The sequence below is a fragment of the Vulpes lagopus genome, chromosome 7 (genome assembly GCF_018345385.1).
Source record: "Vulpes lagopus strain Blue_001 chromosome 7, ASM1834538v1, whole genome shotgun sequence".
Lineage (NCBI taxonomy): Eukaryota > Metazoa > Chordata > Mammalia > Carnivora > Canidae > Vulpes > Vulpes lagopus.
This window is the reverse complement of record NC_054830.1, coordinates 17,009,191-17,023,259: the sequence shown is the minus strand read 5'-3', so window position 1 is coordinate 17,023,259 and position 14,069 is coordinate 17,009,191. Positions and strand designations below refer to the sequence as shown.

At 47.5% G+C, this 14,069-nt stretch overlaps 1 protein-coding gene across 5 annotated transcripts in view; it reads right to left on the bottom strand.

The window, feature by feature from the left end:
• Positions 1 to 13,748, bottom strand: part of DHX30 (DExH-box helicase 30) — a 29,476-nt gene extending 15,728 nt beyond the window's left edge. Inside the window, exons 1-4 of one of the 5 annotated variants that reach the window (XM_041761909.1) lie at positions 13,617 to 13,748; positions 11,664 to 11,758; positions 9,314 to 9,368; positions 3,790 to 3,885 (exon numbers count right to left, since the gene is read on the bottom strand). In XM_041761909.1, coding sequence (XP_041617843.1) covers positions 3,790 to 3,885; positions 9,314 to 9,341 — 124 coding nt within the window. In that variant the 5' untranslated portion in view covers positions 9,342 to 9,368; positions 11,664 to 11,758; positions 13,617 to 13,748. Of the gene's footprint in view, positions 1 to 2,659; positions 2,689 to 3,789; positions 3,886 to 9,313; positions 9,369 to 11,663; positions 11,759 to 11,845; positions 11,865 to 13,106; positions 13,245 to 13,616 lie in introns of those variants that run through there. The other 4 variants (XM_041761911.1, XM_041761910.1, XM_041761912.1 and 1 more) reach the window with 4 other exon arrangements.
• Between the last annotated feature and the right edge of the window lie 321 nt (positions 13,749 to 14,069).

Genomic DNA, 14,069 nt, shown 5'->3' with positions numbered 1-14,069 from the left:
AATTAGGAAACTGAGGACACATTCGCTCTACTCATTTGGTGTGGCTATAAGAAGGATAAAATGGGAATGTCTGGAAGGCAGCTCTGCAGAGTGCTATTAGAGAAGCGCCTCCACTGAGGTCTGAGACAACAGGGGACAGAGCCGGAGAAGTCCCTTAGAGACAGAGCCAGGGCAGGAAGGGGCAGCTTCAACTTCCACTCCTCTAGTCCCTTCTCAATAGGCTCTTAGCAGGAAAGAAGCAAAAGGAAAGGTGACCTTGGCGTCAGTGTTCTAACCTCACAAGGGGACACCGCCATCCATATCCAACACCCCTATTCAAATCATCCACGCTGGGATGGCAAGACCCTTGGGGCAGAATATGATTACATAATGGCTTTGACTTTGGCCAAGTGTCCCTTTAATTTGCCAAAAGCCAAGGCATCCACCAGCTTCAGGGTAATTTTCAAGGACTGTTAGCAACCCAAATTCCCTCAAAAGAATCTAGAAGCTTACCAAGCCTGATAATGGCATTAGGGGCTGAGGCCAAATTTTGAAAACAGTGGTGTCTGAAGGCTGAAGGAGACAAAAGCCTAGACAGAAAGACCCCACCCCCTTGGCAACCAGGGCCTGGGTCCATCATGGCGCTTCAGCAAGCCCTCAGTACAGCACTCTGTTCTGACAGCCACGTGCTCAGGCTAAGGCTGGAATGCTATGATTTCTTGGATCTGCTCCCAAAGGGGCCAAAGTGGAGGGATAGATACAAATCAAGACTACCCAAGAGCTGTTAGCTATTCAAGCAGAGTGACAGGTACTTGGGGTTCACTATACTATTTTCTCTATTTTAGAAAACATATTTTGAATAGATATTTGAAATTTTAGGTTTTAAAAAAAGCATCATGTGATACCAACCAACTAGTTGGTTCTCAGGGAGCTCCTTGACCCCGTTTCCTATTTCATTTACTTCATATGGACTCTAACAGCTAGTATCACCTTAAGCAAATATTTCACTTCCACAAACCTCACTGCCTTTTATAAAGTGAGGGCAACTCTTACACCAGGTCTTAAAAACCTTCCGGTTTTGTGATCTTCTCCCCATTGGTCTAGAGCAGGGGTTGCCAAACTATAGCCCACAGACTAAATCCACCTACTGCCTGTTTTTATCAATGAAGTTTTATTGGAATATAGCCATGTTCATTGTTTATGTATTATCTATTACTGCTTTCACACTATAATGTGAGTTAAGGAGCTGCAAAAGAAACCACATGGCCCACTAAGCCTAGAATAAATATTTTCTGACCCTTAAAGTTTGACGACCCCAGCCTTAAAGAATTTTGAAGAAAGGTAGAAGGGCTCAGGTATGCCCTCTTCCTTTCCACCAACATTAAAGACTTCTCCTCCACTCTCCATTTTTTGGAGGGAGAAAGTTGACTCTTTTGCCTGTGAGAACAAAGAAACTTTTGAAAAAAAAAGAAATTGTTACTGGCTCAGGGATCTCTCCATTCATTTCTGAATCAAGCATGACATCTGGTGCTAAATGTGCTAAACAACATCTTGTAGTGTGGAATTAACGTGCAAAGGACCTGCAGAATACACAGGAGGATGTTTTAGGACTCTAATCTTTAGAGGCCTCAGGAAAAAGCAAGAGGATGTCTAAGACAGTCCAGACTTTGGGCAGACCGGAGAACTTCTGGGGGGGCGGGGAGAAGGAGCATCTCAGTTGACATTCTGTCAATGTACTCAACCACAGTTATATTTTATGGATGGCCAAAGTGGCAAGAAACGATCCACTTGGCTGGCAACAAGAAAGGTGAAGGGAGCTATAGGAGTCAGATGGCCACCCTGACCGTCCTACCCATCCTCATGGCTTTTCTGTCCACATATGTAAAGCCACAGGGTCCTTGTAAGTAAACCACCATACCAAGAAGAGGGGACACATCTATATGAGGGAATGACAGGAAGCACTAGTCCTGTGGCCCCCGGATACTGCCAGAAGGGGTGTTATCCCATGTTGCTTTCCAATGCTCTACGTCTTAAATCAGAGTAGGTGGGAAAGATTGACAAAACAGGCTCTCAATTTCTTCACCCTTTACCAAGGAGGCCTTGGTAAGAGGTTGGCAGCACAGTGAGAGTACACTGGTAAAGAAGGTAAGTTTTTTCCAATTCCAAATCTGACTCTGATGGGCACTGTAACCTATTCAAGTGGCCACCATTTTCTAAGCACCGTTTTCCTGTCTGAACAGCAGAAACTGTTTCTGCCACACACTTCCTTCTAAAGGCAGAGGCACCAGTGAAGCCAGTAGGGAATCAGAAAGCATGGCAGAAAGGCCCAACAGTCATGTGTAGACTAAAAAGTCTGTTGCTTCTGGGATGAAGAAATGGAGGCAAGAACCTTTTTTAGGTTGAGACAGAAAGAGAGAGAGGAGGCAAAGATGCATACACCCATGGATGCTTTCTGGAGGCGCAGCTATGAGGAGACAATCAGGCTCAGGGGCGGCTGTGCACCTCCGGGGAAGACAGTACAGGGACTGTTCTCCACCAGGAGCACCTGCCCCCCACGTACAGCAGCCTTCTCCTCTGCCTGTGCTCAAGGAGGCACTGCCTAGCCGTGCTGCCTGGTTCATCCCACCTAACCATCTTTAAGCTTAGCCAAAGCACATCTGACACTCTCAGAGCCACTCACCTGCCATGTTGGAAATGTTAACGTTCAGCCTTTTCGAGTTACAGGGCATTTTAAGAAAGAAAAAAAAAAGGGCAATCAACTCTTGTTTTGGCAACGGTAGGGGGGTGGCATTTCTTTAACACCTAAGTCAAATAGTCAGAGGGAAGTATTTCTGTCTATGCTGCTATATGGAGTCAGGGCCACTGCAGCAGGAGGGCATCGCATGTGGAAACTCCAGGGGAACAGGGCAACCTCATGGGCTGCAGAAACTGAGGTGCTCCATGCTCCCCGACCCTTCCTGAGCTCTTGACCTTCAAAGCACTTTACAGACAGAACCTAAAGTGGAAATGCTATCTCCACACAAGGCAGAGACTCTATGACCTAAAATAGTTTTCTTCCTCCAGGCAACTGGCGTCGGGGTGTGAACAAGCAGCCAAGGGGCAGAGAGGGGCAGCTGTCAGGATAAGCAAGGAGTGCACCAGGAGCACTGGTCTTAGCAGAGCTGGAGAAGATCTAAGTCTGAGGGAGGAGAGGAGACACTCACAGGCAGAGACGCTTCCCAGGTCCCACTACCGGCCCCATCCCTGGGTACCAGTGCACCTGAGGTGAGCTGTTGCCTGTCTGGGTGCTCTGACATCCTCCCTAATCAGGAGAACCTACCCTGCCGAATGGACTAAGAAACAGATTTTAATGTCAGTAAAGTGCTTTGAGGAGCTGGGAGGAGATGAGGAGGAGATCTGCCTGGCATCCCCATAGCCTCCAAGATGGAGGACACTGGGCCTGGTTAGGGCTCTCTGTTCTGGCCCTGCCACAAGTGCCTGTGCTTTCTGAATGACGTGAGCCAGGGACTGCCTAAAAGATCCAAGCCCTGCAGATTCTTCACACAAGGGCTGAACACCCAGACTGAGCCTGGGTTTTATGCCTGGTCACACAAGAGACCACAGGGTCTAAGCCAGGTGGCCAAGGACCATAAAATAACCCAGACCTTTCCAAATGATCTCTCCCTGAGGGTTCCAACAGCTCCACTAGCCCCACTCCTCCTCACTTGCTTTCCAGAGGACCATGACCCTGGCACCCGGGCTCCCACTGCCACCCGCCTCCCCACAAACCCTGGACCAAGCTGATGCTGGAGGCAAAGGCTCCTCCCTTACCTCGAGAGATGGTCCCTCCAGGGGCAGGGTTGACACACATGGGTGGAAGGCGGGGTGGGGGAAGTTTGCACTGACGCTGCCTGTGCTGGGCCCGATCTGGGGAAAGAGAGAGGGCATCAAGGTGACATGTTCTCACTCCTCACAGTTACAGACCCCTGGACTGACTCACCTCAGAGCCTCTGTGAGGAGCTCTGGGCAGCGGGACTGCTGGAGGGTATGTGAAGCCAGTCACAAGGTCTGAGAAACAGTGCCACCAATTCCACAGAGAAAGAAGGCAATGGTCTTCTGTAGAGATGTGATATGTGATAACTTTGTAGAGATCCCTTCTTCTCAAAAAAGCCCCCAAACTCTCCCTGTTCCCTGAGCCACCTTGTGTGAGCTGAACAACATCCCATTTCCTCCTCTAGAGCTGCAAGTTGTGAGGATGAAACAAGAAAACAGCTGAAAACTGAAAAGCCATGGTACCATATAATCCCCCTTATCTGTCTTCCACTTATGGTAGCTAACCTTGTCTGCTGTTGGTTCCTGGATGGCCATTTTAGCAACCAGGTCTCAAATTACTCTTTACTTCTAAGAAACGGACAAGAAAGGACCAAATGACTATGGAAGTCCTCCCTAAGCCCCGACCAGACCCACACTTACCAGCCTTTTCTCTCTTTATAAAAGTTAATGATTTGCCATTCCAAATACTTCCATTCATTTAAAGATTAAATACTACTCATCAGTAACCTATACTTTTTTTTTTAAAGATTTATTTATTTATTCATTCAAAGAGAGAGAGAGAGAGAGAGAGACAGGCAAAGGGAGAAGCGGGCTCCATGCAGGGAGCCGGACGCGGGACTCGATCCCCCGTCTCCAGGATCACGCCCTGGGCTGCAGGCGGCACTAAACCGCTGTGCCACTGGGGCTGCCCCTCTACTTTTTTTTAAAGATTTATTTATTTATTTATGATAGGGAGAGAGAGAGAGAGAGAGAGAGAGAGAGAGGGAGAGGCAGAGACACAGGCAGAGGGAGAGGGAGAGGGAGAGGGAGAAGCAGGCTCCATACTGGGAGCCTGACGCGGGACTCGATCCGGGACTCCAGGATCGCGCACCTGGGCCAAAGGCAGGCGCTAAACCGCTGAGCCACCCAGGGATCACCCTAAAGTACTTTTTTAAAGAAGTTCCCAAAACTTTGATATTCATGAACATCACTGTTGCACAGGAAGGTGGGAATGTATAGGTAAATAAGGTTTCACATGTTTACCACCATCTACATGGTGAAGACACCATTGAATCACTGGGTCTGGGGTAAAAGGTACATGAGCATCCTGCTCTCTTTGCTCCACTGGTTTCAATATGATAAATGGGGCAGGAGAGAAGTAGGCAGAGACAGCCACACACACACTACACACTTGAGCAGCAGTTTGCTCTGCTACCACGATGTCCATTTCCGTAATGCAAGATGGCTCATATACAATTGGTACATAAGGGAATGGTATCAGGAAAACATGAGAACCCTCAGTTCAAATGTGATTTCTCTAAGGCAAAGGAACTGGAACAGCAAAGGTAGATTTATAATTTTCAGCAAGAAAACAAAAGACTCTTCCAGATATGTGTGTGTTCCACACACACACACACACACACACACACACACGTTTTTTTAAGAGAGAGAGTGCATACACGAGCACAGGAGAACAGGGATGGGAGGGGCAGAGGGAGAGAGAGAAAAAAAAAAGAGAGAATCTTAAGCAGGCTCCATGCCCAGCACAGAGGCTGATGTGGGGCTCAATCTCATGACCCTGAGGTCATGACCTGAGCTGAAATGAAGAGTAGGACGCTTAACCCACTGAGCCACCCAGATGCCCTTCAATTATACTTTTTAAAAATTAAAATTGAGTGGCTGTAGGGAATCAAGGTGATAGATACATGGATGTTCACTATAAATTTCTTCAACATTTCAGTAGTTTTGAAAATTTCTATAATAAAATGTTGGGGGGAAACGCAAGTAGCTACAGTGAGGTCCCCCTCCCCCACAGTGCCAGCTGCACACACGCCTTACTGGCAGCCCCACGGGCTCAGAGCCCCACTGCCACCCGCGCGGCCTCAGCACTGCCAGCTTTGCTCCAGAACACACTCTGTACATTTTTAGCACTGTACTGCGCTGCTTGCCTTGGCTGTCCACGGCATATTCCCAGGCCCCAGTGACTGCTATTGTCACACTCTAGCCATAAAGTTGCACTCTACTGCCCCAGCTCTGTTTCTCCCACAAGCCCTCGTATGACATTAGAGGTGTGTGATTTTGCGGATAACACATACAGTGTTGTAGCAGAAATACTTGTAGGGTCTTCTGGAACAAAGTGCCTAGGATCAAGGTTTATCTTGAACTTAAGGTAGAAAATGACCAGCTCAACCTCTCCAGTCCTGTTTGAGAAGGGTTCCCATTCATATCCAGGGATGCTGGATTGAAAAAAAGGAATAAATAATTTGATGATTATTGTTTCATTAAGCATTTTCAGTAATTGGGGGCAGGGAAGTTGTTACAGTCCCACAACCTCACTGAGCCTTCTTCTGACCATGGAGCTGGAGGAAAAATGTCCATTCTTGCTGTTGATCTAGTGTTTTTCAAAGTTTTATGACGACTGTTAAAGATTCAGCTTCAGATTCTCTTTGTGGCCTGTTTCTGATGGCATTACCTCCGAGACAAGAAACTTGTGTTAAGAAGCCAGCAAAGGCAGTAACAGGCCACTTACCAGGCACACAAGTGTGCATGCTGGGAGGTGCTGGCAGCTGTAATGAATTACATAAGAGGAAAGATGGCAGCCACAAACCCAGTGGGCCACTATCCACAAAGCTGCAGGGTACTGCTATAGCTCTTACCTTCAGAAGCCTCAAATGGCCTGCCCCCTTGAGACTCTAAGCCCCTGAGTGCAAGAAAGCATAGCTGTCTCCACACTAGTGTCTCCTATATAGGTGCTTAATCATGCAGCCACATAGCACACAGCACACCGCATGCTGAGGCCAGGCTGTCACTCTCTGGCAAAACACTGGCTACAAGTCTGCATCCCAAATAGATCAATCTACTCACATTTATCAAGGGCCTGCCAACTCAAGACTAAGGGCTGGAGACAGACCACAGCCAAGGGCTTTTCCTATATTATCTCTAATCTTCATTATACCTCTGAAGATAAGGGCTGGAAAACAGGATCAGGTAAGTTAACACCTTGCTAGTGTTAGTGGGGACCAGATTTGAACCCCAGCCAGTCTGACTCAAGCTTTACACCATGTGACATTTCCCTTCAAGATTCATGACACCTTAGGGAGCTCATAATCTCACCATGAGGAGCAGAAAAACATAAAAACTAGGTAAGAAATAAAGAACAATCCTATACAACAATAAAAATGTCACAAGGCCAAACATGACCAATTGCCAAGGTCATGGTGCAAACCACAAGTGATACTAGCATTCAGAAGGCAGGAAAGGACATTCGACCTTAGAGTCAAAAAAGAAAATGTAGGTTTGCTTCAAGGAAAATATTCAAGACGGTAAACTCTTTCTGATTAATGGTTTTCCCTGAGACTTTGAAGCATAAAATGGTTGTTGGTAAGAATGTAACACTTACCTGTATGGAAAGCAAGGCCCCAAATCAGACTATGTGTGATAATTATGTCCCGAAGCTACTTAATACCACGGATTGTGAATTTACCAGGTGTCAGGCCCTGTTCTAAGCTCTTTACATGCATTAACTCCTCTGATCCTTACAACAACCCTGTGAGGCAGGTACTAAGATCTGGCCCACTTACATCATGAGGAAACGAAGGCATAGTGGCCCAATCATCTGCCTCCAGCTTTGGCCAGCAAGGGTGCAGAAGTGTGACATGAACCAGGCATCTGGCTCCAGAATTTTTGCACAGTGAGGCTATGTAGGCTCCCATGAAATTGAATCTAACAACGTCATCCCAGACAAAAAGCCTCTCAAACAAATCAATCTCCAGCCTAGAAAGAAAGCTCAGCCTAGAAAGAAAATGCTCTAAAGGAATTTTGCCACAATTCTCTCACCTGGTACCATCTCCCCATTATGTGGGAGTGAAACAGCACAGAGAAAAAGGAGGATTATGATTTTACTGAGCTCTCCACCTCTTTACAAAACCAATGCTGTTCACTCAGACACTCCCACCAGGAGAGAACCTATTTTCATCCAACTTTCACAAGTGGGTGGACAACAAAGCCCACTGATTAATAAGTAAACACAAAGCAATTAAGTGTATTTCATTTTCAGCTCAAAATCAAAATGTGCTGTCCACACTAATCTCAAACCCAGTGTTTCCCTTTTCAGACACTTAACCAAAGAAACTAGGATGACAGAGATTAATTTTGTGCAATATAAAAACAGAGTGGCTAAAAACAAACAAGAAGGCAGGAAGAGGCTGCTGAGCCCTGGGACTTCCAGGCCTCCTTCTGATCTCATCCAACAGGACACCACTCAGCTAAGGTTTTCCAGGCCTCTAGGAACGTAAGTGGGAGAGGAGACACAACGGGGAGGACCCTTTCTTTTCTTTTTTTTTTCAGTAGGCTCCACACCCAGCGTGGAGTGCCATGTGGGGCTCAAACTCAAGTTCCTTGGATCAAGAGTAGCATGCTCAACTGACTGAGCCACCCAGGGCCTCCAGGGGAGAGCCTTTTTATTCAGTGGTTATAGAAGGTCTATTATGGTTGATTTGTAAAACGCTCAGACAGGAATTTCCCGGTCTGCATCAACAGAGGTAACAGGCCTTTTACTCACTGTTCCCTAAAAGGAGGCAAGTCATGCTCCTAAGATACATACACAAGGCCCTCTGAGATGTGGTCCCTGAAGGCTTCCCCAGCTACAGCACTTCCTATAAGCATGAATAAACACTACCCTGCAGGCCAGCCATTGCTCCATTCTATCACTGCTTATACAACCCTCTGACCCTATCTGCTAGAGAGCATGATTCCAAAACCTGCCACGGTTTCTATGACCACTAATATAACAATGACCCAATTCACACTCACCAGCATTTGCTGAGGCCTGCCCTGTGCAAAATGCTATGCCAGGTGCCATAAATGATAAAGGAACACAACAGGCTCTGGCTGCAGGGAGCTTCTAATCTAGGGATGTGGAGATTAGTTCAGAATAAACTAAGCACAAGAAAGTACAGATATGGTCCTGAGGAAAATCAGAGAGAGGAGGGACTGAGTTTGGTTGATAGAATCAAGAATGGTTCATGGAGAAAATGGGATAAAACACTGGCTTAGAAAAATAGATGGGCTTCCAATGTGCAGTGAGTACATGTGAGAGGATATTCAGGGAGAGGAACAGCAAAGGAACACAGGGATGCGGCCAGGTACTCAGCCATGGGGTCATAAGCACTGTGTGAGGGGAAGGCAGAGAAAGGACTTTGGTGAGTCATGCAAAGAAGGGGTGTACGGGGTCCTACACACTGGTAAGGAGTCCCTGCAGCCCTCACAGCTGCCCGTCCCAGGGAAGGAGGGCATGAGGTCGCAGGCACAGCTATGTTCTTACCTTTTCTGAATGAGTCCAGGCTGAACATTTCTGGCCAGGAGGGAAAGCTGGAATCCTAAGAAGGAGGGCCAAGAGGCAATGGTTACTATTCTTAGTCCAGGACCCCACAGAGAAGACTTCAAATACACAAAAAGCATGGTCCAGAAGGTGAGACAAATGAAACTCTTCACTACTGAGCACCAACTGCTGCTTCCAGCCTTAAGGATGGAAGGGCCATCTCCACTCTAGAGTAATTACATGGCTCTGTTTCTTTATCACTGAGAGCTTTCTTCTTTTTTCTGTCCTAAACTCCCTAAACCCTGTTAAACAGAACGAGATGCATTTCATCCTGGGAGACGTATTTCCACCTCATCACAGCACTTGCAGTTTTCCTGGGACTTCTGGGAAGAAAGGAAATTCTATATGGACCCCTTTTCTCATCTGGCATCAGCGAATGGGACTGACTGCCTTATGGACAAAGTAGTTTACTGAGCTTTCACAAAACCCAGTCAAGACCCTAGGGATGGGACTTGATGGCAGTATCAAAGAGTAAGTGGACTGTGATTCAAAGTAAAAAGCCTTTCGTGGCAGAGTCTATTATACAACAAATACTAAGTTAAAATTCAACTGTTGGTGGGACGCCTGGGTGGCTCAGCAGTTGGGTGCCTGCCTTCGGCTCAGGTCGTGATCCCGGGGTCCGGGATCGAGTTCCACATCGGGATCGCTGTGAAGAGCCTGCTTCTCCCTCTGCCTATGTCTCTTGCCTCTCTCTCAGTCTGTGTCTCTCATGAATAAATAAATAAATCTTTAAAAAAAAAAATTCAACTGTTGGGCAAAAATTTTGGTACATTTTATTCATTTAACTGAGGAGTATACTTAGAGCCTTAAAACATACACACACAGAGAGAGAGAGAGAGAGAGAGAGAGAGAGAGGGATCCCTGGGTGGCGCAGCAGTTTGGCGCCTGCCTTTGGCCCAGGGCACGATCCTGGAGACCCGGGATCGAATCCCACATCGGGCTCCCGGTGCATGGAGCCTGCTTCTTCCTCGGCCTGTGTCTCTGCCTCTCTCTCTCTCTCTCTCTGTGACTATCATAAATAAATAAATAAATAAATAAATAAATAAATAAATAAAGAGAGAGAGAGAGAGATAAGTAACACCTCTGGTTTAATGATTTTTTGTTTCAAAAACACTCAAACTCACTTATAGATGTTTTTAATAATGTAGTACTCCTGGGTTGGTACAGTAAACTTACATGGCCTCAGTTTAAAAACATCTACACAATGTTTTAGCAAACCAGCATAATGTCCAACATTACAAGGAGTCTAATAGGGCCTACACTCCTGCTTCTGACTGCTTTCCCATCTCATTCTCAAATCACGGGGAGATGAGGGTGGAGGGCTGACCTGGGGCCGAATTTTTCAGGTCCATAGCAGGTCTGCCCTGATGGCCTCCTCTCCCCCAGGGATGCCGGAAATTTCAGCCGATAGGATATGGTAGCTCAGAGAGAAAACTTCAATACAGTATCAACAACGACACAGTTCACTTTAAGAAGTTACATTCTATAGACTCCTTCTATCCAAATTAGAAGAAAAAGGGTATAATTTGAGATTCTAATTTTAAAGAAAATCTGATTATAAAATCTAAAACATCTAAGCAATTATTATTTGAGTCACAACATTTTCTTGCTAAGAAAGAGTAAATTAATTTGCTTATAAACAGACTGTTAGTTCTGCTTTTAAAAAGTCCCTGGCCAGGGGCACCTGGATGGCTCAGTGGTTGAGCACCTGCCTTTGGTTCAGATCGTGGTTCCGGGGTCCTGGGATCAAGTCCCACATCAGGCTCCCTATGGGGAGTCTGCTTCTCCCTCTCCTTATGTCTCTGCCTCTCTTTGTGTTGTCTCTCATGAATAAATAAATAAAATCTTTATTAAAAAAAATAAAGTCCTCGACCCCAAAGCCACATGACACTATCTTTTCCTATATCAATCTAAAAAAATCTGTATGATATTCAAGATAGGATGTTTTAAAGATATCTTACTGAGTTCCAGAACACTTCAGAAACTGAAAAAAAATGTGCGTTCCTTGAAATATAATTATGTTGGAAACTTTTATGATTCAGTTTCTCTCAAATAATTCAAAGATAAGTAAAATAATATTATGTCAAGAGTTCTTGCATAATGAAACACCACTTAACTTCAGGTAGAGTCACTATGGGATGATTCAAGGACAGAGAGATTCCATAATGACTAATTAAAAATGACAGCCTTCTTCTAAGACAGTCACAAATGGATTTAATATGTGCCTTTGCTTTACAGTGTGGCTGTATGTGAGATCTGCCACTGCTTTGTGTGCATGGCTAAGTCAACTTACCTTACACGAGCAGTGACAGTCTCAGATTTTGTAGGCTTTTGAACTGAAGCTGAATTCTCTCCTTGCTATTCCTCATCACGAGGCTGGGCCTCCTCCTAGAAAATACAAGACTGGGTCACTATAGTGATGGACCTCATACGGAAAACAAAGTAGATGCAGACCACTGAAATCCATTTACTGACTCTAACAACAAGGACAAGTTTTGTTAATGGCATGAAACCCACACTGGACACACTGGCCTCACTTCAGGACCTTCCATGACAGGCAGACTCACAACCCATCAAATTGTGAGCTGCCCTACACCAGCACCTGTAAGATATCAAGAAAGAGATGTCATGGTGAAAAGGGGCTTGTAGTCCTGAAAGCATTTTCTCCAAGCCCAGAGCAAAACCTGCTTCCAGTTCTGAATTCTAATCCCATAACGACTCTAATATGACCCTACTTAAGATAGATAATAATAAAAATAAAATAAAATAAAAACCTCTTCCAGGTTAGGAAAATAATGATTACTGAATACCATTTTCAGAGTTCACAAAGTACTTCCACAGACTTTAGAGCAGTTAATCTATGCAACTTCCCAGTTAGGTAGAAATTATCTTTCCCAGAGAAGGAAATTGAGGCAGATTTTCCCAAAGAAAGTTATGTAAGTTGCCCAAGATCCCACAGCTGCCTCAGGGCAGAATGGAAATCTACAGTTAAGTACTGGACTCCAAAGCTTTCCATGCTTACACTACACTATTTTTCTTATTTCTATGGTACTGTGCTGTTGCCTAGATGTCCCATGGTTCATTCCTGGAAATAATATTTTATAGTGACATAAAGGTTGAAAGTGGCAAGAAGGGTCCAATTGATAAACTTTGGACCATGGCTACAGAAGTTAAAACATACACAGGTTTTTTAAAAAAAAATTCAGCAAAGGATGTATTTCCTGCATCTTAAACAGCTCTACAAATAAAGAACATTACCATAAACTCTACCAGGAAAAAGAGAACTCCCTCCTGGAAACTCCAACACTCCAAGATTTAAGTGTAAATAGTAAGATATAGTCAAGACCCACAATGACAGTGGCTTTACTGCCTTTAAAGAACTGCAAGGGAAACCATCAGACAATGTCTCCTTTCCCTCTGGCCAGTAAGTTGCAACCAAAAACAGTTTTGAGAGTCTGCACCTGGCCATCTGCAGTCCACCTGCTACAGTCTATGGCAAGACCCTGTGGATTGGGGTTGCAAAGTGGGACAATCTCTGCCTTACAACATCACAATTAAGGTGACCAACGTTGCTACACAAGGAGTAGCTAGACAGCATCTTGACGCCATACTCCAGGCTTGGGGGTTCTGAGGACCCCTGGGACTCCAGTTCACTGCAAACAAAGGACCCAACATGCATTAGGTCTTCCCCTGCGAAATGGGGCAAGTCACCACCAGCAAACAAAGAACACCTCACCCCTTGGCCTCCCTCAGTGACAAGGTCGGTGCAAAACGGGGCAAACCAAAGGAGCCAGAATGCACCAGGCCTCCCTTTGGACGAACGGTCCAGGCGGCACGGGGGACAGACAAAGGTCCCGGGGCACTCCAGGAGCTTCCTCCAGGCCCTGCCTCGGGGAACCGAGCATCCCCGGAGGCGGAGGCGTCGTTGCGCCAATGAAGCGGCCTCTCCCGCGGTCCCCGCGGAGCCCCTAGCTACCAGGCCCGCCCCGGCGGACCGGCCTGGCCCCCGCCCCCGCCCAGGCTCCATGGCAACGGCAGGCCGAGGCCTGGCTGCCCACGGCTCGGCCGGGCCGGCTTCGCGGGCAGGCCTAGGATGCCCGGCCTGCTCCTCGGGCCCGCCCGCTTCTCCGCCCCACTCTCCGCCAAGCCGGCGGTCGGACCCGGGCCTCTCCTCGCGCCGACCACCCCCGGCCGCGGCAAGCTCCTCAAGGGGACACGAAAGGGGAGAATAAAAAGCCCAATTCACCTGTTGTTACAGATGTGAAACAAGCCTCGGTGCACCGCGCATGAGCCGCGGGCCCCCCCAACCACGGCCGGACTACAACTCCCACCAGCGGCGGCGCGGCCCCTTCCGGGTCCCGTGGCGGAAGTCCCGCCGGCCGCCCCGGCGCTCCCCGCCCCGCCTCCCGCGCCGACCCTGCGTCTCAGCGGGTCTCCAGCGGGTCCCCCCACTCGGGGCTCGCAGTGGCCCCCCAGGGCTCACGCCTCCGGGCAGCCAACCCGCGGCGAGACCCCGGCGCCGAGCCCAATGGGGGGCGGCCGCGGCGGGCGCAGGCGGGACTTCCGGCGGGGCCGCCGAGGGGGTGGGCGCGCGGGCTGCTGTGGAGCCGCTGAGGGAGCTGGTCTGGGCGGCCGGGCCCCACACGGCGCCCCCCTCACAGCGCCTCAGCATCCGGCAGTGTGAGAGCGGGAGGGCCCT